Here is a 25,938-nt window from a genome sequence, read left to right on the forward strand (position 1 = left end):
GATAAATAAAACTTTTTTGGCTTAGTTCTCAAGTAGAAGTGTACTAGCAATAAAACACTTCGACTTGAAGAGTACTCTTACGGAGATTTTCACATGCATGAAACTTGAAAATGATAAATTGGTTTGTGAATTGACTCACCTCTCAAAATGTACCCATCTTTTCAAATTTTAGTTGGTTGAGTTGAAGTGGTTAGGCAATTATTTTTGTGAATATTTTCATCTCGTTTTGACTACTGACTAACTACCTCGATTATTGCAATGAATGTGGTGTTTCAATTGAGCAATTGAAAGTGTTGCTTCGAGTGTGTAGTTGAGTTCCATAAATAGTGAAGCTTCATTGGCCTTGTACATAAATCTATCAAGAACTTGCTCAATTGGTTCATCGCTAAGCATAGAGCATTGTGCCATCAGAGAAATGACCTTAGACCATTAATCGAGAGTAAGCCTTTGAAGTTGACCATATAGACTTTCCATTATGAGTTGAGCGACCAAGTTTTGCCCTAATTTGTGCCTTGTACCCTTTTTCTTAAACCATTGCATTGCAAGTCATAACTCGTTCTCCTTCGATATCGTCTTTTAAACCAAAACCACCTTGAAGAATTTAGGTGAGGCCTTAAACCAACTTAGATCAAAAGCCTGAGTTGGGGGTGGTGTATTATTTAGATGGAATTTCTGGTTAGAGGTTCATAAAATCGAGACCATTTACTTTCATCTCTAGTTCATCCTAGTATCCCTTGTAAATATATATATAAAAGAGAGGGAGAGAGAGAATGAATGAAAAAAGAGTTGAAATTGTATATTTAGAAGTTACATAGTTGAGTTATGTTAGTTTGAAAAAAATGAGATAAGGAAGCCAACAAATGCAACATCAAGAATTGGTCCATAGTATGATTGAATGAAGTGAATTTTGGGGAACAAATAAGTTGAAGTCACATGTAGTGCTTCAAAAAGGTAGAATCACTTTAACCATATTCTATCCTAGCTTACCCGTTGCATGCATTACATGCCATTAAAAGTCCTTTGTGATCTCCAACTAAGAATGTTTGATTATGGTGAGATGGAAAATAAGGATAAGCCTATCGCGTGGTATTCATGTGCATGATCTTCTTTGAGAGCTAGAGTGATTCATGTTGACCCCTTATTTTTAAATTTGATTGCATCATGAGAAAAGGAATATTCTTGTTGTGAGGGCAATCAATTGCATTCATCGAGCACATTGTCTAACCTTGATTGTTGTCTATGAGAATGTGCGTAATTTGGTTAGTCAAACTCGAGGCTTATAGTTCATGAATTGAATTTTTTGAAAAAGGAATCTTCTGTATCATACCACTCATTAGTTTTTTGGCTCAAAATACCACTTCATTAAATATTTTGCTCAAAAATATTCCTGACAGAATTCCACCAAACATGCCACCTAAATTAAAAAAAGTCACGTGGCCATACCACATCACCATCTATATGTAAAATTCCATCTTATATTCCACAACCCAATTTATAATCCAACGCGACCCATAATTAAAAAAAAAACTATCCTTGGTACTTAAAATTCTGTTGATTGGAATTTGTCTTTGGGACGAGCTACTGAAGTAAGATCTGTTATTCAATCTTCCACGTGCTTGTGATTGGGGTTGGCTTTGTTGCAGCTTGTAGATTACCACCTGCTGTCTTTTAGCATTTGACGTTTGTGGTTCGAGAAATATTCTGCTTGGTTCATCTTGTTCTCTCGTGCACGTCCAGCATCTATTGAATTCTTTTCAGAAAAGATGCCAATTTATGAGCTTCATAGATGTGCATAAAAGTAATGGTAGGAAGAGTTGTTGTTGGAACTTGCAACCAATAAGCAATTTATATCATATGTAGCTGTACTGAACTTTAGAATGTGATAATCGATCTTTTTCCCTTTCAAATGAATCCAACCAGCAACACAGTGAATCTAGAGAATGGGATTTTTTCTTTTAGGAGAGAGAAGGATTAAGGGAAATAGAAAGATCCGGATTTTTTATTCTTTGTTACGTATTTGACTTTGGATCGGATATTTTTCATTATGGATCAGGTCGGATAATAAATTGGGTTATAAAATTAAAGATGAAATTTTATATGTGGATGGTGATATGGCATGACCACGTGGCTTTTTAAATCTAGGTGGCATGTTGAATGAAATTCTGTTAGAGAGAAGGGTATTTTTTAGCCAAATATTTAACGAAAGGATATTTTTTAGCCAAAAAACTAACGAGAAATATTTTTTATCCATTTCAATTAGTTCAGGGATATTTTGACCCTTTTCCGTTGAATTTTTTACGGTGGATACTTGTGCCAATGCTTTTCAAAGTCATGAAGGCAAGATAGTTTTCACAAAGGAGCATTTGTTTGAACTCTCAAGTAGTACCATTTGTGTGCGCATTGATTTGCTCAAGGACAAGCAACGTTTTAAGTTGGAGGTGTTGACGAATCGACATTTTATGACTCACTTGACATAGAAATGTTAAGAAATCAAGTCCTCAATCCCATTTTTGAGCTAGTTTTAACGTTTGTTTTTCAAGATTGAAGCCAAAAGATGTTCAACGAAGCATAAGCCCAGGAGTTAGGCGCATCCCCAAAGTTGAGACACCTTCGCCAAATGGAGCAGTTCATCCAAGTTCTGAAGATAGCAGTTCGGCGTCCAGCAGATGAGTATACTTTGGTTCGGGCAGTGGGAAATATGAAGAAGGAAATGGTAAGAAAAGAAAAGTTGTCCGATGCCTCAACTTCAGATGCTACATTTTGAAGTTAGAAGTTGGACCAACGGCAATATGGAAAACAAAAAAAAACAGTTATTGGAATATAATCTCCAGATATTGTATCAAATTTTGGAACCAGAATCTATAGGCAAACGGATAGTCAATAATCAAATCAGGCAGCAAAGGTTCTGTCGTCGTGCATTTTTAAATAGTAGTACAAATCTTTGTTACCCAAAAAGACCAATACGCAAAGGATTGACAGATCTTTTTGGCAAACAGATGATTTGGGTGTGCACAAAAACAAAATAGCAGAAAATCAATGAATTGAGTTAAACAATTGGAGGTCATATAAATCAGGGTATACATTAAATTAAGACTTCATACGCTAGACACTAATAGTATGTACTAACAGCTATTTACACTTGTCAACTTGAAACTTTAAGAGGCCAGATTTCGACACAATTCCACAAACTCGAAAGATTTTTAAAGAATATAAACAATTGCAATACAAATGGACAAGGTCGACTAGTCCATTAACACCGTACCAAAAACAAATGCCAGAAAAATGTTGCAGACAGATCAATACACTCCTCTGCATATGGTGACGAGTTTCCAACAAATCAAAGGAAACCATCCGATGTTGGTGCATCAAAGGAGCTTCATGATGGTCAATCGTCTAATCAATCAGCAGCCTTTGCACTCTTGGGCACCTGTCGCCCAGTATAAGAATGCCATCAGGTAAAGTGTGAGAATCGCTTTACGCTTCGTGTTTCTATCTTATCATGAATCATGAGGGCCTTGGATCAGCACAGTAATACGCTTTGAACTGTCTGCACGCATGGCATCTCCTTTAGATCCAATCTGGGATAAAAAAAATAATTTTGGAGATACCTCACAACTCTTGGCTAACCCGAGTATTTGGAGAAAAAAACATGCAGAGAATGCAGGCTGATTAAACTGAGAGAGAATCAGCTACTCTTTAAGGAAAAGAGCTACCTCATTTGGTATATCAGGGGAAAACCATCGCAGTAGAACTCCAAGGTGCACAACAGCAGGAATTAGCTTGAAAAGCAACGGTGTTGTAACCTGCAGAAATGCTTTGGAGTTAACACAAATTATTTTTTAAAATATAACAGCTAATTCTAATTTCTGTAGAAAACATCCCCCTGTAAACACCTCCCACCCCCACCCCCAAAAAAAGAAAGAAAACACTAGATTGGCCCATGTAATATTAAAAATTTGTCTTCGCCAATTATTAGGTCAGTTTGCATGAGGCCCCTCAGTGCTGTTTTGAGGTTAGCTTATAAATATCTGCACCAGGCACATTCAAAGATAATAACCAGCAGTAACTTGATGACAAAGGGAGAAAGATCCAAAATTGAGACTTCCGGAACGGATTAACAAATTAAGCATTCTAAGAACCTGGGGCTACTTGTGTATCAAGTGAAGCAGAAAATGGGACATGTAGAGATCCGGGCCTGAACTTGCTCTGGTTAAGCCCTTGTATATATACAACTTAATGATACTCTCACATTCTACTTATGTCCTTTCCTTTTATATTTGGCATCAATAAACTTATGTGGGAACCATTATATTTGGTTTGGGCTAGAACAGAGGAAAATGGAACATGTAATCTACAAACATTTTCTCACCTTGATTTGGCTACACAAGGTACAGCAGACTAATATTGACACGGGGATCTTAGCAGCTTAGTTGGTTGGCTACCTGAACTTTCACCTTGTCGGTGAGGGTTTGATTCTCCACCAAGAAATACCTCCCCCATTTCCCCTCCGCCTATATAAAAAAAGTTTCTTTTGAAAAAAAAAAAAGACTAATATCAACACAGCTAATATTGGTAAAGCTATCCAGGACGAAGCTTCATTATTTTATATTTTTAATCCAAATCATCATTCAAGAATTTTCACTACCAACCCCACGAAAATGGAAGCAAAGAAAACCCCCTAAGTTCAGCATGCAAAATTGCCACAAGTCTGCAGCATCTTTCAGATGCAGCTGCTCTCTCCTAAAAGGCTTTTGAATGTGCCAGTTAAATAAAAAGCATTCATTAAATCCAGTCCACTTTCCACATCCCGTGTCATGAAAGCAGACAATTTTATATAATTACGCTACTCATAGAAACATAAATCAACAAAAATAGGAGAATATATAGAGGCAGATTAATGTTACGCCCTTCGATTAGTGCATCAAGACTTACGCTCACAACCAAAGGATGCACGAAGAGAAGTTGTCACCGTGTCTATCTCAAAACACTCAAAAAGTGCAGTGTTCAGAGACTGCAGTGCATAGAACCCATTTAACATAAATGCCAATAACCAAATCAGACTTACTGAGATTTTATTTTAGTCACACAAGTGAGACTAAAGGCACATTTCTATTTTTGTCAAAAATGGAGAAAGCAACATATTTTACATACCAGGCTAAGTGCAGTTGTTCCCAGAAGCAGCATATACACTTTACCCTGCAGCAGTAACCAAATTCCATCACTCATCTCAAGGTCAAAAGTTCATAACATCAACCTAGATTGAAATTGCATAAAGGAGTGGCAACAAGCAAAGCATTACGAGTAATTTTACTTGATAAATTTTGATTTCATGCTTCACAGACGTTCAACAGTAAAGACAACCAATCTCTACACAAATAGGGACCTCATGAGTGCAAATGGAAACTAGAAACCAGGGACTATCCTTCAAATATATAAAATCATCAGCAATCCCAATCTTCCAGAAAGATGTTCCTCCTTAATGCTACTTAAAATAACACACCACATCATATTAGCATACAAAAGTAAATTTGTTTACAAGGACATTATATAAGCATACAAACTAATAGAAGAAAATTTTTTATTTCTGCTAAGCAGAGTGCTTTAGCTGAATCACTACCTCAATTAGATGAACATTTGAAGCGCGACTGAGAAGAACAAACGCAAACTCCCCTATTTGAGCCAGAGACATACCAACCTGTACATACCATTCCAAAAAAGGACTTCGTAATGCAAAACCAGAGACACAAATACAGAGTATCAATATTTGTTATACGCAGGACATACAACATTTTTTTATAGGAAGACATAAACAGTATGAATACTTCATTTGGAAACCCTACACATCCAAACCCTCCTGCCCTGGGACCACAGTGGTATTCTCCACTTTTTCTCCTTGGTGACTCAAAGAACTCATGGTTGGAGGTGAAAGGGATCTCTATCACTAGAGCAAACTCTCTGGCAAAACAATTTGGACTACTTACAAGAAGTGCAGCTTTGCTGGTGTAACCGAAACCCTTGACAACTGCAGCAACCACAATAGTTTTTATGACGACGACCAATATAACAGCTGCCACTAAAATATCAATATGATTCCAGAGAAAATGAACATGGATAAGCATTCCGATGCTGGATAGGAAAAGAGCAGCAAAAAAGTTCCGGACTGGTTCAACCTGCAACAAATGAAAAATACCACTAAGAGGCAAAACCCATAACATCTGGAAATGACACCAATCTAAGCAAAATCTAAGCACTAGTTAAGACTTAAGCCCAGCACGTCAAAACTTTTTCTGAAACTGCTGCAGCAACTATTCACTCATTTGTTAGTTGTCTTCACCATACCGTTAAAGAAACCAGCAAGAGAACCATTTATAAGAAATTAAAAAAGAAAAAACACATTTGATATGCATTGTCTGATCCAATTAATCCATTTGTGTCCAAAAGCCCATCCACTCCAATATGTCAAATAAGAACCCCTAGTTAAGATGATCATATGCCAGTTAAAAAATCATTTAAATCTAGTTCTCTATTCATTATTCTCTTTATACCAAAGGATTGACTTCTAAGGCTAACTAGGAGGTTTTTAGGAACTACAGGTTCTCTAAATATCACAATTCTCTTTACACCGACATATATTCCCTGTGCTGACAGAAAAGGACCCCTGGCAAAAACAGAAGATTAAAGACCAAATGCAGCGTACATATGCAAGTACATAAGATTGTACCTGTTCAAGAGTATGCTGAGCCAGATCAGTAGTTGATATCATCACTCCAGCAGCAAAAGAACCCAGTTCAAGACTTAAACCCAACTTATCACTACACTGACAATATGCAACAACCCATTTTATTCAGCCATGTGTGCTTACTAGCATATGCTTGAGAATTGATTAACTGAAAAGCTATAACTTATAAGGATGAAGTTAAAAGGAAAAAGGAAAGTTAAGAGTGAATAGGCATGCAATTCAGAGATAGGAAAGGAAGACGAACCCCAGCAACAAGCAAGCAGAAAGCCACAGATGCAAGTTGGTACAGTTCATTAGTCTGCATATTATTCCAGTATATCAGAGATTCAAAGTTGCAGAAGGAAACAAAAGTGACGGTAAAATCATGCATTATTCAAGCAGATGCAAACTCACCTGTGATGATAGGCCAATCATCAGTCTAAGAAACCAAGGTACGCAAGTGCAGCATAGCATCGACAATATTATCAAGAACATCAACAAAACCACCAATCTGTCATCCAAAGAAAATTAGCAAATTAAGGGCATGATGGACCTCTAAAGCATTCAATAAATTGAATAGCATCAGAAAATCGAAAAGACAATCAGGAAAAACTGCAGGTAGAGAGGGTTTTTTGATAACCGTGGTGTTCGGTCCAGCTTGCGCGCACCTCGACTAATTCCACAGGATACCGCCACCTCCCACCAGCAATAGGTACCAGGTAACTCTTTCCACGAAAGATAGGACAAATGGGAAGAAATCACCTAGTGTTTGTGTCTGTTGGGAATTGAACCTGAGACCTTATGGTGCTCAACCCAACTTCATTGAACCACTAGGCCACACCCTTGTGTGCACAAATAGAATTCAAACTGTTTATACAACAAAATGAAATGCTCCTGAGAATATTTAGGTCGTTTCTTTTTGTATATGAGACATACATCTTAGGCCCGTATTAAAAAGTGCTTATGGTCAAAATCACATCATGGCTTAGCCTAACAAGTTTGGAACACCAAAATTAAAGCTGCACCAGCTATATCAGGTCCAAACTAATATGAACGGCTCAGCCAACTGACTTCTACTTGGTCACACAAGTGCATCTGATGCAGGACAATAGTTGACCTAAACTTGTCTACCCTCATGCTTAAGGTAACAATAATAACTTGAGAATCTTTTAGGGCCTATTTGGAAAGTCACCCTCGGAATTGGATTGGGTGTAATTACACAGTTTGGCCTGTTTGGCTGGCTAGGTAATTAACTGGTTATCAGGTAGGTAGGTGTAATTGGCATAGGGTAATAACACTTTCCAATTCACAGGGGAACTGTGAATTGTAGGTAATTACATGGAGTAATTACAAGGTTACTTTTTGGTTTCTTCCTTTTATTTATTTTTTTCGTTTTAATTCATTTTTGTTTCAATTATTTTAAATTATTTTTTATTTTTATTATTTATTTATATATATATATATATAAAAACAACAAAAGCATACCCAGTGCATTCACACATAGTGGGGTCTGGGGAGGGTAGAATGTACGCAGACCATACCACTACATCAGATGAAGTAGAGAGGTTTCCGATAGACCCTCTGCTTAGGACCGATAGCAGTATAATATACACAAAACACAAATGCATATAAACTAGTACAATCTGCAAAATAAACTAACGCCACTAGCCATAAGATAATACTACAGCCACAAGATAACACTAGAAACTATCTATCCGAAACCATAGACAACACTCAACATCACAAACAAGAAACTTCAGATTATTGTTACGACGCACTCTCACCCCCTAACCCTCTACCCTAATCCGCATTCTCCACACCTTCCTATCAAGGGTCATGTCCTTTGTAAGCTGTAACTGCTCCATATCATGCCTAATCACCTCCTTCTAATATTTCTTCGGCCTACCTCTACCCCGCCTAAAACCATCCACAGTCAGTGTCTCACACCTCCGCACTAGAGCATCAGAACCCCTCCTCATCACATGCCCGAACCAACGTAACCTACTTCTCGCATCTTGACCTCCACCGAGGTCACTCCCACCTTCTCCCGAATAATCCCATTCCTTATCCTATCTTTCCTGGTATGGCCACACATCCATCGCAACATCCTCATCTCCGCCACCTTCAACTTTTGGATGTGGGAGATCTTAACTGGTCAACACTCCACTCCATACAACATAGCCAATCGGACTGCCACTCTGTAGAACTTTTCTTTAAGCTTCGGGGCACCTTCTTATCACATAAAACTCCCGAAGCAAGCCTCCATTTCAACCACCCCACCCCAATACGATGCGCGACATCCTCGTCAATCTCACCATTGCCCTGAATCATAGACCCCAGATACTTGAAACTCTCCCTCCAGCTTCAAAACCACGTCAGCCTCCTGCGACACCTCACTAAACTTACACTCCAAGTACCCCATCTTGGTCCTGCTTAACCGAAATCCTTTAGACTCAAGAGTCTGTATCCAAATCTCCAACTTATCACTAACTTCTCCCCGAGTCTCGTCAATCAGTACCACATTATCCGCAAATAACATTCACCAAGACACCTCCCCTTGAATATATCGCGTCAAAACATCCATCACTAAAGCAAATAAAAAGGGGCTAAGAGCCGATCCCTGATGCAACCCTATCAAAACCGGAAAGTGCTCCGAATCTCCACCTATCGTCCTCACTCGAGTCTTGGAGCCATCATACATGTACTGAATCGACCTAGTGTACGCCACGAGCACCCCTCTAGCCTCCAAGCACCTCCACAAAATCTCTCTGGGGACTCTGTCATATGCCTTCTCAAAATCAATAAACACCATGTGCAAGTCCTTCCTCTCCCAAAACTGCTCCACTAATCTCCTAAAATAGCATATAGAATCCTACTAGAAAAAGGATTGTAATGTAGTGTCCAATTTGGAAAAAGGAATAGAATGTGTTGTCTATAAATAGGGTCTCATTGTAATAATGTAGTTACAACAATTCAATAATATTCTTCTCTTATAGTTCTCACATAGTATCAAAGCCTCTACGGTCTTGGTAAAGAATCAAAGAGCTTTCGTTGTCGGCAGGCGACTATGACCCATATATGCCGATCGTCTGGCCAATGATTATGTTAGTAGAATTTAGGCACCATGCTTCTTCCAAGTGGCTTGTCATATCTAATCTGCGTAGCACAGTGCTTCTTTTCGGTGACTACTTCCTCATCCAATTTGCATAGCACCGTGCATCTTTTCGGTAACTACTTTCTCATATTTGATGTGTGTAGTAGCGTGCATCTCTCCGGACTAATATTTAATTTGCATAGTACCGTGCATCTTTCCAGACAACTTTCTCATATCTGAGTTGCATAGCACCGCCCGTCTTTTCGGTGACTCTTCAGATCTGATTTGCATAATTTTGTGCGTCTTTCAGGTGTCTCCTTAAATCTGATTTGTGTATGCCATCATTTTGACCCTACCCGTATAATTTATATTTCACAATAGGGTCATGCCATCATTCCAACCCTACCTATATAATTTCTCTTCCTCAATAGGGTCGTGCCATCATTCCGACCCTACCCATATGATTTATTTCTCAGATTGTGACCATTTTTCAGCCATCAAATCTAATAATTTGGCGCGTGAGCACGTTCCAATTAGTCTTTTTCAGTGACTTTCCTGTCAAGATCTACTCATATCCTGATTTTGAGATGACCCGTATATTTTATACCAATTTTCAATAATTTTTCAGCGACAAATCAATTTTCCGACTATGTTTTCAACTTTTCAGACCACTTTTTCAGTTTGCTCCTCTTCAACTTAAGTCTCCCTGACGTCTAAAGCAGTCCTTACCAGTTTTCTTGTAGATATCTTCATCAAGTCCCTTACTGATCCTTGTATTAATTACATCCATAACAAGTTTGATACATATGCCTTGTAAGCACCAGCTTGAGGGACTGTTAGAATATGAGTAGAAATAGGAATAGCATATAAAACCTTACTTTAAAAAGGATTGTAATGTAGCGTCCTATTTGGAAAAATATTAGAATATAGTGTCTATAAATAGGGTCTTAATGTAATAATGTAATTACAACAATTCAATAATATTCTTCTCTTATATTCTCACATATATTATTTATTTTTTATTTCCTTCTCATTCCCAATTTTTACTTGTGATTCAATGAAATTGTTCGTATTATTTATTTTTGTTTATATTTTCCATTTAAACATAATCATCTTAGTATTCTAAGTTTTAAATTAAAGTAGAAGTCATTGTTGAATAAGGTTATAGACTTACGTTTTTCTTTTCTTTTGAGTTATATTCATTTACGTTATGTTGAAAGTTGACATAGAACTATGTTAACTTTTTTGGTTTTGAATTTTGAACTTATGCTATATTTTCGGTTCCAATATATTTGTTTTAGTATTATTGACTTTCACATAGCAAGTCATTCATTTTCAGTTAGAATTAATAGATTATCTTTTCGTCAGATGTTTTAATAATTTAATGATATTATATTAATAATATTAATCTTTTTGTCAAATATGCATTTCATGATATTCTTAAAAATCATGTGCCTTTAGTTTTTATGATTAATTTAATTAAGATACACTAATCCTGAGCCGGGGGTCTATCGGAAACAACCTTGCTACCTCTCCGGAGGTAGTGGTATGGACTGCGTACATTTTACCCTCCCCAGACCCCACTATGTGGGAATACACTGGGTTTGTTGTTGTTGTAATTTAAAAAATTTACATCAAATATTTTTTATAATATTAGTTAAGAACATCAGTTTATTGACTAATATATTTTCAATAGACAATATATAGCTTAAATATCTAATTTATATCATTATAAAGGCCCTTATTTGTCAAATATTAATTTCTTTGTTTTGATAATTAACTTTTATTTTGAAAAATTAATATAACTATGTGATTACACTAGTGCAACCAAACAGTAAACTTGTAATTACACTATATTTACATTGTGGCAAACAAACAAGTTATCGTAATTACTTGGTTGTGTAATTACTAGGCTAGTAATTGCTCCCTCCGTCCCATTTTATGTGGCACACTTTCCTTTTTGATCTGTCCCAAAAATAATGTCACCTTTGCTTATTTGGTAATTATTTAAAGGCACAATTCATCTTTTACCCATATTGGTCTCACTTAATTTGTAAGATAGTACTCCTTTTTTTTTTTTTGCTTTTCTAAAAAGGACAATTTGGTAAACTTCACAAAGTATTTACCTATTTCATAAACTTTGTGCCCAGTCAAAAGGTTACACGTAAAATTGGGCCGGAGCGAGTACGACCCTAATAATTACATCAATTCCAATTACCTGATGGCTTTCCAATCATACCCTAACTTGGCACCAGAATTAGACTATGGATGAAAAAATCATTAGCACCATGGAACACCATGCTAGAGCACATATGGCATCATGGACGTTCAACAATACAACAGCATAATGGTGTTTTGCGTTCCAAATTCAAAATTTTTTCGAACACAACTGCTTACAATTTTGCCATGGAAGCCATTCCTTGAAAAACACCAGAAGTACCACCAAGAATAGGAAGCAGTGCAAATAGCAAACCTACTGTACAATCCTGTAGACGAGAAACACATCAAAAGTTCAATAAAGTAAGTACTGCCAATGACGAAGAACAGGCAAAATAAAAAGCATTGAAAATTGCTAGCACAACTAATAACCCATCCTTGAAAAAAATATATATATATGTGGCAAAGTTATCTTTAAGCGATAGCAATATCACAAAAACAAAGAATTTGAAGCAAAATCACACCTGCAGAATAAGGATTCCAACCGTTACTTGCCCAGAGAGGGTGTTAACACTATTTTTTTCCATCAAAAATTTCAAAACCTGTGATTCGGCAAGAAACAATATTTTTCAGTAAGGTAATATAATTTACTAGCTACAGCACAATGTGTCTAATTCAATGTTTTCAAGAGCAACACCGAACGAATGGATTCAAGATTCAAGATAGGTTTCCCGCTATATCTATTATTATTATTTTCATCCACTTAAAATGTGTTTGGAAAAAGAAATCCACAGGATTGAGAGAATCTGAAATCCTAGAGAATATCCAAGAAATAGTCATTCTCTTGTAAAAGGAAATTCCGAAACAATGTTTGAAAGTACATCTTTAGCAACAAGTTTAGCACAAAATTAGATGCATAGGAAATGTAAGCTTTTATAATCTTTTCTTGTGATAGAAAATTTAAGTGAATCCCATTCCATAATTTATGTAATTTGTTGTTTCTAAGATTATTCAGTCAAAATGCAATTCTCTAAAATTCGAGCACTTCCAGTAAATGGTAATCTTTTGCCATCTTTTTTTGTGACTGTGACAGAATTTAAGTGAATCCCATTCCACAATTTTTTGTAAAACTCTTGTATTAAAGATTATTCAGTCAAAATCTCTTTAAAACTCAATCACACTTGTATTAAACATTATTCAGTCAAAATCTCTTTAAAACTCAATCACATCCAAGCTCCAGTCTTCCACGCATTCAACTGAGTTCCTCGCATTTTGTAAGAACTATAGGGTCGAAAATTTATGGAACCCACTACAGAAATTGATTTGGGCATTCAAAGCGACATTTCTCTACTTCTCCCTAAATAATAAAATAGTAAATTATTGTATTACTGGTAGACTAACCCATTTCTCTCGTAAAATACACTTTATATGAACTTGAGTTATTTGGCAATAATATCCCCAATTCTCACCCCTTGTGAGAAAGATCCAATAAGAACCGATGACAAAATACTTGGTGGTCCAATAAATTCAATCGGAAAGACAAAGTCAAAATCCACGAGGACTTGCCACTGCTGTCGAAGACATTGATAAGAAGACACCAACAAAAACACCCTCTGATGCTTTCCCACCGCATAACTGCAAGTTATCAATCATGGTCAAGATGAAGTGACATCATTGCAAGAAATAATCATAGACCATATTTGCACAATTGGAGCCTCAAACATTTAGATAAAATCTAAAAAGCTTTTAAGGAATGCAGATCGCTAAAGCCGATCTAGTCATAACAACAGCTTCAAAATAGGAGAAAATTGAAATTGCATACCGAGGCGGTCATTCCACATAAACACATGAAGAGAATTATTTGGAGAGACCCTCCTAACACTGCAATAGATCGAACGATGCGAAGCTGCAATTACAAAGTTAAATTGCACTTCCACTTTCAATTATAAGATAAAACGACAAAATGTCTCCACTTCAAGAAACAAAATCCAACCTTTGCTGTGGAAAACTCTAAACCCAACGCAAAGAGAAGAAAGATAACACCAAATTGAGCAACTGTTTCAACCTGAAATTTTTACCATATGAAATAAGAAAACATAAATTTAAGAAAATGAAAAAAATACTAAAATAACAGCAAACCATTAGCACCACAATATTACTTGACCGTCCAAAGAAAGAAAGTTGATGTAGAATTAGAGCAAGAATTCTACTATGCTTTATCATAGCCATTAAGCAGTGACACCCAAGGAAACACCTTTAAAAGGCTGGTGGTAATAGTAGGAAGCAGAGCAAAGTGTATAACTTCAACACGTCTCAATACTCTCAAGTCTCAAATGGACATAATGCCTCATTAACACTTAATAGAACAAACCACAAAAGCAAAACAGCATGCATAAACATGCGGGGGTCAATATCTTCACGAGAGATGTTTCTGTAATAGCACATGACAATTTGTATCTTAGTAGGCATTTGGTCATGATTCATTGTGAAAATTGAAAAAAAGTAGTTTTTGTTTTCAAAGTGAAAAATAATTTTTGGAAATTGGAGTTGTATTTGGCCATAAAATAAATTAGAGTTGGTTTGATTCTTTGTGGGTAATTGGGGGTAAAAAAATGAAGAGAACTTTTTGTTGCTTTTGGAATTTGTGAAAAATTGTGAAAAAGAGTAAAAACAGAACTTTTCAGATTTTTTTTATTTTTTTTTTTGAGAATGTAATAATTGTATTATAAACTAGCATTTAGGTAGTGCTAAAACACCTTTACAAAATAAAGTATTTCACAACTTAAAGGAAAAGCTCCTCAAGCTAGCATCATTCTAAAACTTTCAGGATATCTTCTGCCTCTACAAGGGAGCTCTTTGTACACTAAAAACACAAACGCAAAATGCAGTATGTTTTAGTCTTCTGAAGTGTTCTACTTCTGTCTTCAAAACTTCTAGCATTCCTCTCTTTCCATATAGTCCACCATATGCATGCTGGAATTGTTCTCCAGTAGTCCCTATTCTCTACTACCTTCCCTATTTCCTCCCAACTAATTAGAGTATCAACAAACTTGCTAGGCATTGCCCACTGTATGCCTCTGAGATTGATGAAAATCTTCCATAGTTGATTAGTGATTCAGCAATGCAAGAAAAGGTGTCCCACTTTCTCAGCTGCCTCTCCACACAAATAACGTGTAACTAGAATTATATTCCTTTTTCTTAGGTTGTCATGTGTAAAACAACCATGAGAAGCAAGCCACCTTCAAAGGTGTTCTAACTTTCCAAATTTGTTTCCATGGCCACCTGCTAGACTGTTGCAATACCCTATTTAGTATCTTGTATCCAGAACTGACTTTATAAGTTCCACAGTCATGTCTGTTCCACCAAAGTCTGTCTCTCCCCTCTTTGAATCCTTGGAATAATTCTAGTGCTTTAAAGAGTACAACCATTCAAAGGATTTCACGGTCATTTAACCTTCTTCTAAAATTTGAATTTCACCTTGTGGAGACCACATTTCAGACACAGTACTGTCGATGTAGTGCTAAGAGAAATAAATCAGGAACACCTCCAAAAGATTCATGTTGCTCAACCACCTGTCCTTCCAGAAAAGAGCTTTACAACCATCATAAACTTTGATGGAAGTGTCTTTACAATATAGGCCACTGGCTCATAATTGATATCCATACAGTTACCCCATATGGGTTATTTGCTTCCTTAGTAACCCATCCATCCATTTCCCCATACTTCAATCTGACCACATTTTTCCACAAAAATTGTGATTCTTGAGCATATCTCCACAAACCACTTCAATTTCAATGCTTTATTATGGTTCTTCAAGTTTTTAATACCCAATACCCTTTTGTTTTTTGCTAGTTAGGAGAAGTGATCCCCTTTTCTGGTCTTGTTACATAGTCAGAAAAAAGGACCTCCTAATTTTGTCCAACCTTTGCACGACACTTGCTGGACTGGGAAATAAAGTCATCATGTATGTTGGAAGAGCATCCAGAACAGTGTTGATCAAAGTAAGTCTGCCTCCCAACGATAAATATTCAGCTTTCCATCTAGACAACTTTTTTTCACATTTCTCCAACACATCACCAAATTTCTTTAGATTTTGAATTAGCCCCCAGTAACATCCCAAGTATATAGAAGGCAGGGCCACCCACTTTACCTCCCAATATTGAGGACAAAAATTCTCTGTTTGGGACTGTGTTAAAAGGATAGATGTGTCTCTTAACCCAATTGATATGCAATCCTGAAAGACCTTCAAAAAGCACCAGAATTACTCTTAAATACTTTTAACTGCTCCTCGTCAGCATCACAGAATATCAAAGTGTCATCGGCATATTGGAGGTGTGTCACCTCCATATTTTCTGCACTGTTGGTGGCTACCTCAAAGCCAGAAATCCACCCATTGATCTTTGTTGTGTCTTTATCATAATTTTGAGACCCTCCATGACATGAATGAATAAGAAAGGGGATAGGGAGTCCCCTTGTCCAATTCTCCTTTGAGCTGCAAAAAAACAAAAAACCTTCAGCGGCACCATTAGTCAGTACAGAGAACTTAACTGTGGTATGCTGAAGCTGATCCATCTAATCCATTTCTCACCAAATCCCATCCCTCTAAGAGTGTTTAATCGATAACCCCGATTAACAAGATTATACGCTTTCTCACTGTCCAATTTACAGAGGATTCCAGGCTTCTTTTGAGTTATTCTGGAGTCCACTGCCTCATTTGCTATCAACACGGCATCCATTATCTGTCTCGCTTTAATAAAAGCCATTTGTTGAGTCTACCAGCTTGTCCATTACCCCCTTAACTCTCTCAGTCAATAATTCAGAGAATAACTTACAGAACTACCTATCAAGCTTATTGGTCGAAAGTCTTTTAGCTCTTTGGCCCTCTTTTTCTTTGGAATCAAGGCAATGTAAGTGACATTGAAACTCTTTTCAAACATTTCTGTTTCGTAGAAATTTTGGAGGCATCCATGATGTCACACTTTACCACTTCCCAGGATTTAATGAAGAATTCCATGGTGTACCCATCAGGTCCGGGAGCCTTGTCTGCAGCACACATTTTCAAACAACTATGTACTTCCAGCTCTTCAAACTTATAGCTTGTAGATGTGCCTTTTATTTTTCTGAAAGAGTAGGGCAATTTGACATGTTCCCTGTTGGCCTCCACTTATCTGTTTGTGTACAATTTCTTGTAGAACTGAATAATTTCCTTTATACTTCTTCCTGGTTCCTTCACTATTTCCCTTTGGATCTCTAGATGGTCAATACTGATACTTCTCTTGTGAGCATTTGCTGCATTATGAAAAGACATGGTATTGTTGTCACTTTCTTTCAACCATAAAATTCTATATCTGTCTCCAAGTTATTTCCTCATTTTTGATCAACTCTTCATATTCCACAAAAGTTGTTGTCTTCATAGCTGCCTCTTCCTCTGATAATGCTCTACCATTAATTAAAGATTCCAAACTTGCCATTTTGTTCAGAAAGCTGATCCTCTGGATGTGCAGATTTCCTTTCTCCTCACTACTCCACTCCTTGAGCTCATCTTTCAAAGCTCTTAACTTATAGGCAGATTTCCCCTGGAATGCAAAGGAAGTCCACCACCATGATCTGATTCTCTCTGTGAGACCCTATGTATTTAACCACCAATTCTTGAACTTGAAATAAGACTTGTTTTGATCCCAAGGACCACACTCACGCTATAGGCATATGACCTCTGGAGAACAGTTTGCTTGACCTTACTGAATTGTTCACTCTAATAGAGGTGAACAAGATTTTCTCTATACTGGAGGCTGATGTATGCATATAACCTTTGAACCAAGTAAAAGATCCACCGTCTAATGACATATCTATCAGCTCTAAATCCTCTGATGTATCTGAGAACTCGTAAAAAATCCACCACCTAATGACATATCTAACAGCTCTAAGTCCTCCAATGTATCTGAGAACTCTACCATGGCAGTGGATCTTCTCTGGCAGTTCCTTTTTCAGAGGGAAACCTGCACAAATTGAAGTCCCCAGAGACTGCCCAAGGCCCCTCCATTAAACCTTCAACAGCCCCTAATTTATCTCATACCTCTCTCTTTTCCACCTTGCAGTTCGGAGCATACACACCGGAAATATGGCAGTTGAAATTTCAGAGCAAATCATCAAAACTGCATGTAAGAGTGTGAACCCCTGTTTGAAAAACCTCCCCCTTCCATACTCTAATATCCCATAACATGATAATCCCTACTCTAGTACCACTTGCTGGTAGGCAAGCATATTTGGTCCATCTACCCCACAAAGTTGTTTAACAACCTCTTGAATGTTTCCTTGTAATTTTGTTTCTTGTAGACAAATGATATCAGCTTCTCATTGTTCTATACAGCTCTTCACCACCGTTCTCTTCCCCACATCGTTTAATCCCCTTAAGTTCCAAGATACCAGGTACTCTTGCCCTCATCGTTTTTAAACTTAACATCCTGTTATATTATGAGTAGAAATAGGAATAGCATATAGAATCCTACTTGAAAAAGGATTGTAATGTAGTGACCTATTTGGAAAAGGATTAAAATGTAGTGTCTATAAATAGGGTCTCAATGTAATAATGTAGACACAACAATTCAATAGTATTCTTCTCTTATGTTTCTCATATGGTATCTCAGTCTCTACGATCTTGGTAGAGAATCAAAGAGCTTCCGCTGCCGGCGGGCGGCTATAACCCATATATATCGCCCGCCTGGCCAATGATCATGTTACCAAAAGATTGGGTCACAATGCTTCTTTCCGGTGACTACTTTCCCATATCTTTGCTTAGCACCATGCATTTTTCCGGTGACTACATTTTCATATCTATTTTTCGTAACATCGTGCATCTTTCAGGTGACTACTTTCTCATATCTAATTTGCGTAGCACCATACATCTTTCCGGACTACTTTCTCATATCTGAGTTGCATAGCACTATGAGTCTTTCCGATGACTCCTCAGATCTAATTTACATAGTTCTGTGTGTCCTATCCAGTGACTCCACATATCTAATTTATGTAGGGTCGTGACACAACCCGAACCAGGGCCTTGTCCTAATGGGCATCCCAAGTCCAAAAAGGACCGGAGACCACCCCCAATACCCAATCCAACCTCCAATCATATATTCCGAGTAAGATGAATTCCAAACATATAACAAGATAGAGTAATTATCAACTCAAAGACTTTTGGATAGGTCCATGACCATGGCCAACCCAAACAAGTCCAACCACCTAATGTCAACCAACAAACATAACCAAACCGAAATAATAACCAAGTCCATATCCATACCATAATAAAATGGAACAATCTAAAATCAAATGAAGTCATACGGTATCAGCCCCAATGCCAATACCAGTGCCAAGACTGACACCACTACCAATACTGCTCATACCAACCCATAATAGTCTCAAAAAGCCTCTATCCGAAATCAAAACAACATCCGATCAAGACATGCCCCGACCATAGCCAAAACCAATTTCCAAGACTAACCAATGAAACATAAGAAACTAAAACTAGAAATGGAGCCTTCCAAGGTATGGAAGCTCACCACTTCAAGTCAACACAAGTTGTTCCCCAAGTCCGATCACTGAGTAAGAGGTGTAGTATGACCAACACCTGCATCGCGTGGAGATACAACGTCGAAGATGGTTAACGGTTGGAGCGCTAGCATGTAACTCAAGGATAAGGATAAAATAGTGCCAACAGTTCAAAACCAATCAATCAATGCCTATACCAATGCAATACATATACATTATACATTTACACATACACATAGACATACATATAGAATAGATAGATGGATAGATCGATGCATGGATAGATGAATAGATGGGATAGATGGGATAGATACACACACACACACATACACATACACATACACATACACATACACATACACATACACATACACAGACACAGACACAGACACAGACACATAGAATAGATAGATGGATGCATGGATAGATGAATAGATGGGATAGATGGGATAGATGGATAGATAGGATAGATGGATAGATAGGATAGATGGATAGATAGGATAGTTAGGATAGATAGGTTAGATAGGATGATAGATGGATAGGTTGGATAGGAGGATAGATGGATCGATGGATAGATGGATAGGTTGGATAGGTTGACAGGATAGATAGGATAGGATGGATAGGATGGATAGACAGGAGAGACGAGACAGAACGGGACATAACAATATCAAGAAATTGAAAAAGCAATAGCAATTATTCAAACCATTGGAAGACATAAGCTTAACCTATTAACAAAGCAAATGATCAACCAAATCTATATATATATATATATATATATATATATATATACCATGTCGAGATAGGGAACAAGATTAACATGAACTTTGAAATCATTAACCTGAACTGTATAGCATTACCGTCATAGAACAAGGCACCCCCGGGCTATATGGGCCCAGCTCTCCCCTAGCTGGAAGGGCTCCAGTGCGTGTAGCCACACGAACCAGAGAATATCCATATTTGTGTATGCCTTTATGGGGGACTCAAACCCCCCAGCATAATCAAGGTGACTTAAGCACTAATACATGCAGTAAGGGGGACTCGAACCTCCCTTTCATATGTTCATTCGGGGGACTCGAACCACCCGATCATAAGACACCCGCGGCTAGTGCGGTATCCAGTGTTAGTCCTTCGGACTCCACTTTCACAGCCCGGCTACACATCCTGCTTTAAAGCCCAATTTAAAACCATCATACCAAAGGCACTTCGTTGGTATCGCCATACCAACACTACTTGCAAGTATACCGCATGCCATGACCATTATCTATCAACCATTCATTCAATCGACTTTGGGACTCGAACCCAGCGTCTAACAAAGACACTTGTTCAATTTAAAGTTTAGGGACTCGAACCCATTGTCTAGCCAAAGACATAGATCAAGTTAATATTTAAAGACTCAAACCCAATTAACAATTTAAACCACCAAGGTTACCACTTAGATCATTACATGGCCAACAAGGCCTTCACAAAATCATTTACCAACCATTCATATTCATTAGGCCAAGCCTTAGCTCAAAACACCATGTTTATGTGACTATATTATTCACTTAGACATTTTCACAAACACTACGAGGGCATGCTATTATCAAGACCAAAATCAAGGTAAGAACCATTAAGTTTAGGGTGAACCATGACCCAATTGTTAAACAACAATTACCAAGCACCCACATGTGCAAGTTAAACCATGTATAAACACAAGTTAAACATGTATAACCATGGATAAACCAAAAACATGTATAAACACAAGTTAAACCAAGACTAAACAATACTCCACCATATGCAACAAAACCCTCAATTTTGGTTTTAAAAACCACCATTTAAGAATCACAATCACACTTTAAAACACGTGATATTTATGAACTAACAATGAGGGAAGAGTCACATGCCTTATTCAAGAAGATTCACGGAAGAAACTTGACTCTTAAGCCTCAGGATGAACACCTTTGAAGAACCCTAGCCCCAATTTTCAAGAAAGAGTTTAGAGAGGATTTTTAGAGTGTTTGATCTTTCAATAGTGTGTTATGAGGGGCCACAACATGTTTTAAGATACGAGGACTTAAGGGTTTTGGGGTGGGATATGTCCAGAATACCCACATCTTAAAAGCTGAAAACTAGGTCGCAGGAGGGTACGACCTATCCCCCTAAACCGTACCCTAGGGTACGAGTGGTACTCTTATCTCGTACCCTAGCATCATCTTGGACCTTCATACTGACCAACATACGACCACAAAAGTCTAACTCATATCCTAAAATACAAGAAGTACCATCTAACCTGTACATTAGACAGAATGCACTAGGCTTAGTTTAAGGCATCATACAACCTCACCATGTACGCCTCGTACCCTAACATACGAAAGGTAAGATGTCCATTTGTACCTTGGACAGAAACCAACCAAACCACACTGATTTACATACGAGAGGAGGGACCTAAGTTATATCTTAGCATACGACAAGTATGTTCTAATCGTATGATGTCCAGAAAACGAAAAAAAACTCAGGAAATTTTCTAAGGGTCAAAAGCCAAGGTGTTTCAGGTCGTGCCATTATTCCGACCCTACCCATATAATTTCTCTTTTTCATTAGGGTCGTGCGATTATTCCGATCCTACCCATACAATTTCTCTTTTTCAGTAGAGTTGTGCCGCCATTTCGACCCTTCCCACATTATTTTTCTTTTTTAGTACGATCATGTCGCCATTTCGACCCTGCTCATATAATTTTTGTTTTCCAATAGGGTCGTGCCTTCATTCCGACCCTAGGGTCATGCTATCATTCCGACCCTACCTATATAATTTGTTCCCATATTATGACCACTGTTTCAGCCATCAAATCTAATAACCCAGCGCGTGAGCAAGTTTTGATCAGTTCTTTTTGGTGACTTTCTTGTTCAAGATCTACTCATCTCTTGATTTCGAGATGATTCATATATTTTATACCAATTTCCGACAATTTTCTAGCGACAGATCGATTTTCCAACGACATTTACTACTTTTTTTACCACTTTTCAGTGTGTTCCTTTTCAACTGAGGCCTCCCGAGCATCCAGAACAGTCCTTACCAATTTTCTTGCAGATATCTTCACCAAGTCCCTTACTGATCTTCATATTAATTACATCCACAACAAGGTTGGTACATATGCCTTGTAAGCACTAGCTTGAGGAGGCGTGTTAGAATATGAGTAGGAATAGAAATAGTATATAGAATCCTATTTGGAAAAGAATTGTAATGTACTGATCTATTTGGGAAAGGATTGGAATATAGTGTCTATAAATAGGGTTTCAATGTAATAATATAGACACAACTAGGGCTAGGCATAAAATACTAAAAACCGAATTACCGAACCGAACTAAAAAATTTGGTAATTGGTATTCGGTAATTGGGTATTTGGTATGATATTTGGGAGTAAAATTTCAATATTTCGGTATTCGAGATTGGGTTTGGTACAAGATATTTATACCATTTGGTAATCGGTATTTACCGAATATCGAATATATATATGTGTGTGTGTGTGTGTGTCTAGCCCAACCTAATAGACAATAGTACTAGTCATCCCAAAGAATCTTTTAAACCTTGGTAATATATTTGTAAGAAGCAACAAAAAGAATACTAAATAGGGTTTCTATTAAATATACTTTTGAAGATTAAACATACATTTGCACATCTCCAACTTTAATATGGTATTACCAAATACCGTACCGAACCGAAGTTTAATTTACTGATTACCAAACTACCGAACCAATGTTTATAAGTATGATATGTGGTATCTATGTTCAAATACCGATTACCGAATTATTGAACCCAAACTCTGAAAATACCAAACCGAATACCGAACGCCCACCCCTAGACACAACAATTCAATAGTATTCTTCTCTTATATTTTTCACACATTCAAATAGATTAAGCTTTTTAATACATTTGTAACTTTGAATCTAGTTTTATTAATATCTGACTGTGGTTCCATCTTTTTTGCATGCCTACATGCATCTAGCTATATGAGAAGCTCCAAAGTTTCTTCTTCATGTCCTTAAAAATCACCCCCAACATCTTGCCAATCTTGATAATATTCAGTCGAACCCAAGTCGGTATGATCATCCCATGTTCAAATATTTGTGTTGTCGATTCTGTTGCTATTGGTGTGGCTCCATCCACCACCCAAGTTTCCCCTTCCAAGCTTGAATTACTGATGCAGGTTATTGTTCCTTGCAAATTGTTATGCCCTTCACCTTCACCAACATTAATCACCCCACTACATCGTTGCCACCGCTAAGTCTACTATTGCGTCTGGATTTGCTTCAGTGGTTCGAAGGTCTTTAGTTACCTTATAAATTTCAATTTCTGTTGTAGTTGTTCTCAACTGCGTTATTTCCTCCCAAAAGATCGGTTATTTGCCTACCTAGATTAGGTTGAGCCCTCTTATTTTTTTTAATTCTGATGATAGCTAGATATGCCCAAAGTTCGGCCGACGCAAATCCACCTCTTTTTGATCAAAGAGCTCACATGCTCCACATGGGACATTTTTTGAAAATTCCTTGTGAACACGTGTGACGTCAAATCAACAACTCTTAATTTGGCAATAGCCTCTATGACTTCAAGAAGGCTTTTGTCAGCTGAGTATTGCTCATCGATTTCAAGAGTGACTTTTGTGCATAGTCCACTTTAGGGACCCACTCACGATCGTCGCCTCCTTCGATGTTAATTATGGGCTCGATCTTGCACGATCACAAAGGTGGTGTTTTCTCCATCCATATCGGAATTCAGAAGGTATAACCCGCTTTGGTGATGGAGACCTTACTAGGTAATTTACTTTTGTCGCAACTAACTTCAATTCTAGTCCATTTGAGATATTCCTCAATTCTGTGTCCTCTATTCTTTGCCAGCCACCACATTTTTATCTATCTCGTGGAAGATGTATTTGGTCCACAAATGCGAGGTAGACCAATTGCCATAATCCCTGTCGTCTTACGCTTCTGTTGAGTAGGTACACATCCAACCAGAGGTTGGACCTTGGTGTTTTTGCAAACCCATTCACCTTGTAAAATTTATTCTGCCATATGACAATTAGAGAATTCAAAAAGGAACCAGTGCCCTACCGTTTCATAAGCATCCACACCAAAGGTTTTCTTTCAGATTGCAATAGCCCATCTTTTAACATCTGATAGAGTAGGGTTACCAAAATTCCAAAGAGCCCGGTAATGCTCCTCTCTAGTGGGCCCTTCACGTCAACCTAGGATTTGCATTTGCTGCTTTCAACCACCTTGGCGTATGGAACAGTCAATTTCGGAGGCTGCTTATTCCCCTGATAAAGAGAGTTATTAAAGAAGCCTTCAATTTTGCTAGTTATACCTCTCTAACCCACATTTATGGCTAGCTAGGGAACTATAATTACTTCTCTTGGATCACCTTTGAGGGACAAAAAAGCTCATGTATCTTCCATGTACATTGTACTTTCTAGTGCCATAAAAGTCTGACATCTGGTCTCTAATCCTCTATCTTCTCACCAGATTTTTGTTGTCATTGGAAGCTTCCTTGAGAATGTGACAAATCCACTCCATTACCTTTCTACTAAATGTTATCCTTCTCATCCCATCCCATCTCTGCTTCTCTCTCTACCCAGTTGAACCAGGTTGTATTGCCGGAGATCCATCTGGTGATGTCAAATGAATTGAATCCCGCATTGAAATAAATTGTATCATCTGCCATGGAACTGATCGATAGAAAGACAAGGAGAGGCTTGAAGAAATAATCATAGTGGGTGATTATTGATTGGATAAGAAAGAAGGGATAGTTTCCGGTGGTGGTTGCCTAAAAAAGAGAGGTTTCTACCATCCTTGAAAGTAGGAGAGAGAAGATTCTTAGTTACCCTGTCTAGGAGCATCTTTTGTAGGTTTGATAAAATTATGCTAGCAAAATTGGCCATAACTTTTCAGAATTTTACGGCCAAACTTGTTTTTCGAAGTTCAACAACAACATACCCAGTATGGCCAAGTGTACGCAGTCCATACCCCTACCTCAGTGTGAGATAGAGAGGATGTTTCAGATAGACCCCAAGCTCAAAAGATAAAACAGTCTAGAAAGAAAATAGTGAAGGGACGAGAAACAGTAAGAAATAACCATACCCAATAATAGCATAAACAAGACTTGCTAAGTAATACGACAAAGTCCTCTCACCTAATTACAATGACGCACCCGTCCTACTATCCTTCTACCCTAAATTGCTTCCTCCACACTCTCTTATCTATGGTTATGTCTTTGGTAAGCTGAAGCTGCTCCATCTCACGTCTAATTACCTCCATCCAATATTTCTTTGATCTACCTCTACCTCGCCTAAATGCGTCTCTAACCAACCTCTCACACCTCCGCATTAGGGCATTCATACCCCTCCTCATCACATGTCCAAACCATCTCAACCACACTTCCTGTTTCTTGTCTTCC

At 37.6% G+C, this 25,938-nt stretch overlaps 1 protein-coding gene across 6 annotated transcripts in view; it reads right to left on the minus strand.

The window, feature by feature from the left end:
- Positions 1-3,023: 3,023 nt before the first annotated feature.
- Positions 3,024-25,938, minus strand: part of LOC107870867 (K(+) efflux antiporter 6) — a 36,890-nt gene continuing 13,975 nt past the window's right edge. Inside the window, exons 8-20 of one of the 6 annotated variants that reach the window (XM_047413137.1) lie at positions 13,963-14,034; positions 13,792-13,875; positions 13,536-13,604; positions 12,494-12,571; positions 12,210-12,298; positions 7,133-7,229; positions 6,984-7,037; positions 6,722-6,817; positions 5,982-6,170; positions 5,618-5,695; positions 5,152-5,196; positions 3,714-3,803; positions 3,024-3,547 (exon numbers count right to left, since the gene is read on the minus strand). In XM_047413137.1, the coding sequence (XP_047269093.1) occupies positions 3,521-3,547; positions 3,714-3,803; positions 5,152-5,196; positions 5,618-5,695; positions 5,982-6,170; positions 6,722-6,817; positions 6,984-7,037; positions 7,133-7,229; positions 12,210-12,298; positions 12,494-12,571; positions 13,536-13,604; positions 13,792-13,875; positions 13,963-14,034 (1,068 nt within the window). In that variant the 3' untranslated portion in view covers positions 3,024-3,520. Of the gene's footprint in view, positions 3,579-3,713; positions 3,804-5,151; positions 5,197-5,299; positions 5,483-5,617; positions 5,696-5,981; positions 6,171-6,721; positions 6,818-6,983; positions 7,038-7,132; positions 7,230-12,209; positions 12,299-12,493; positions 12,572-13,535; positions 13,605-13,791; positions 13,876-13,962; positions 14,035-25,938 lie in introns of those variants that run through there. The other 5 variants (XM_047413136.1, XR_007055848.1, XR_007055847.1 and 2 more) reach the window with 5 other exon arrangements.

The sequence above is a fragment of the Capsicum annuum genome, chromosome 5 (genome assembly GCF_002878395.1).
Source record: "Capsicum annuum cultivar UCD-10X-F1 chromosome 5, UCD10Xv1.1, whole genome shotgun sequence".
NCBI lineage: Eukaryota > Viridiplantae > Streptophyta > Magnoliopsida > Solanales > Solanaceae > Capsicum > Capsicum annuum.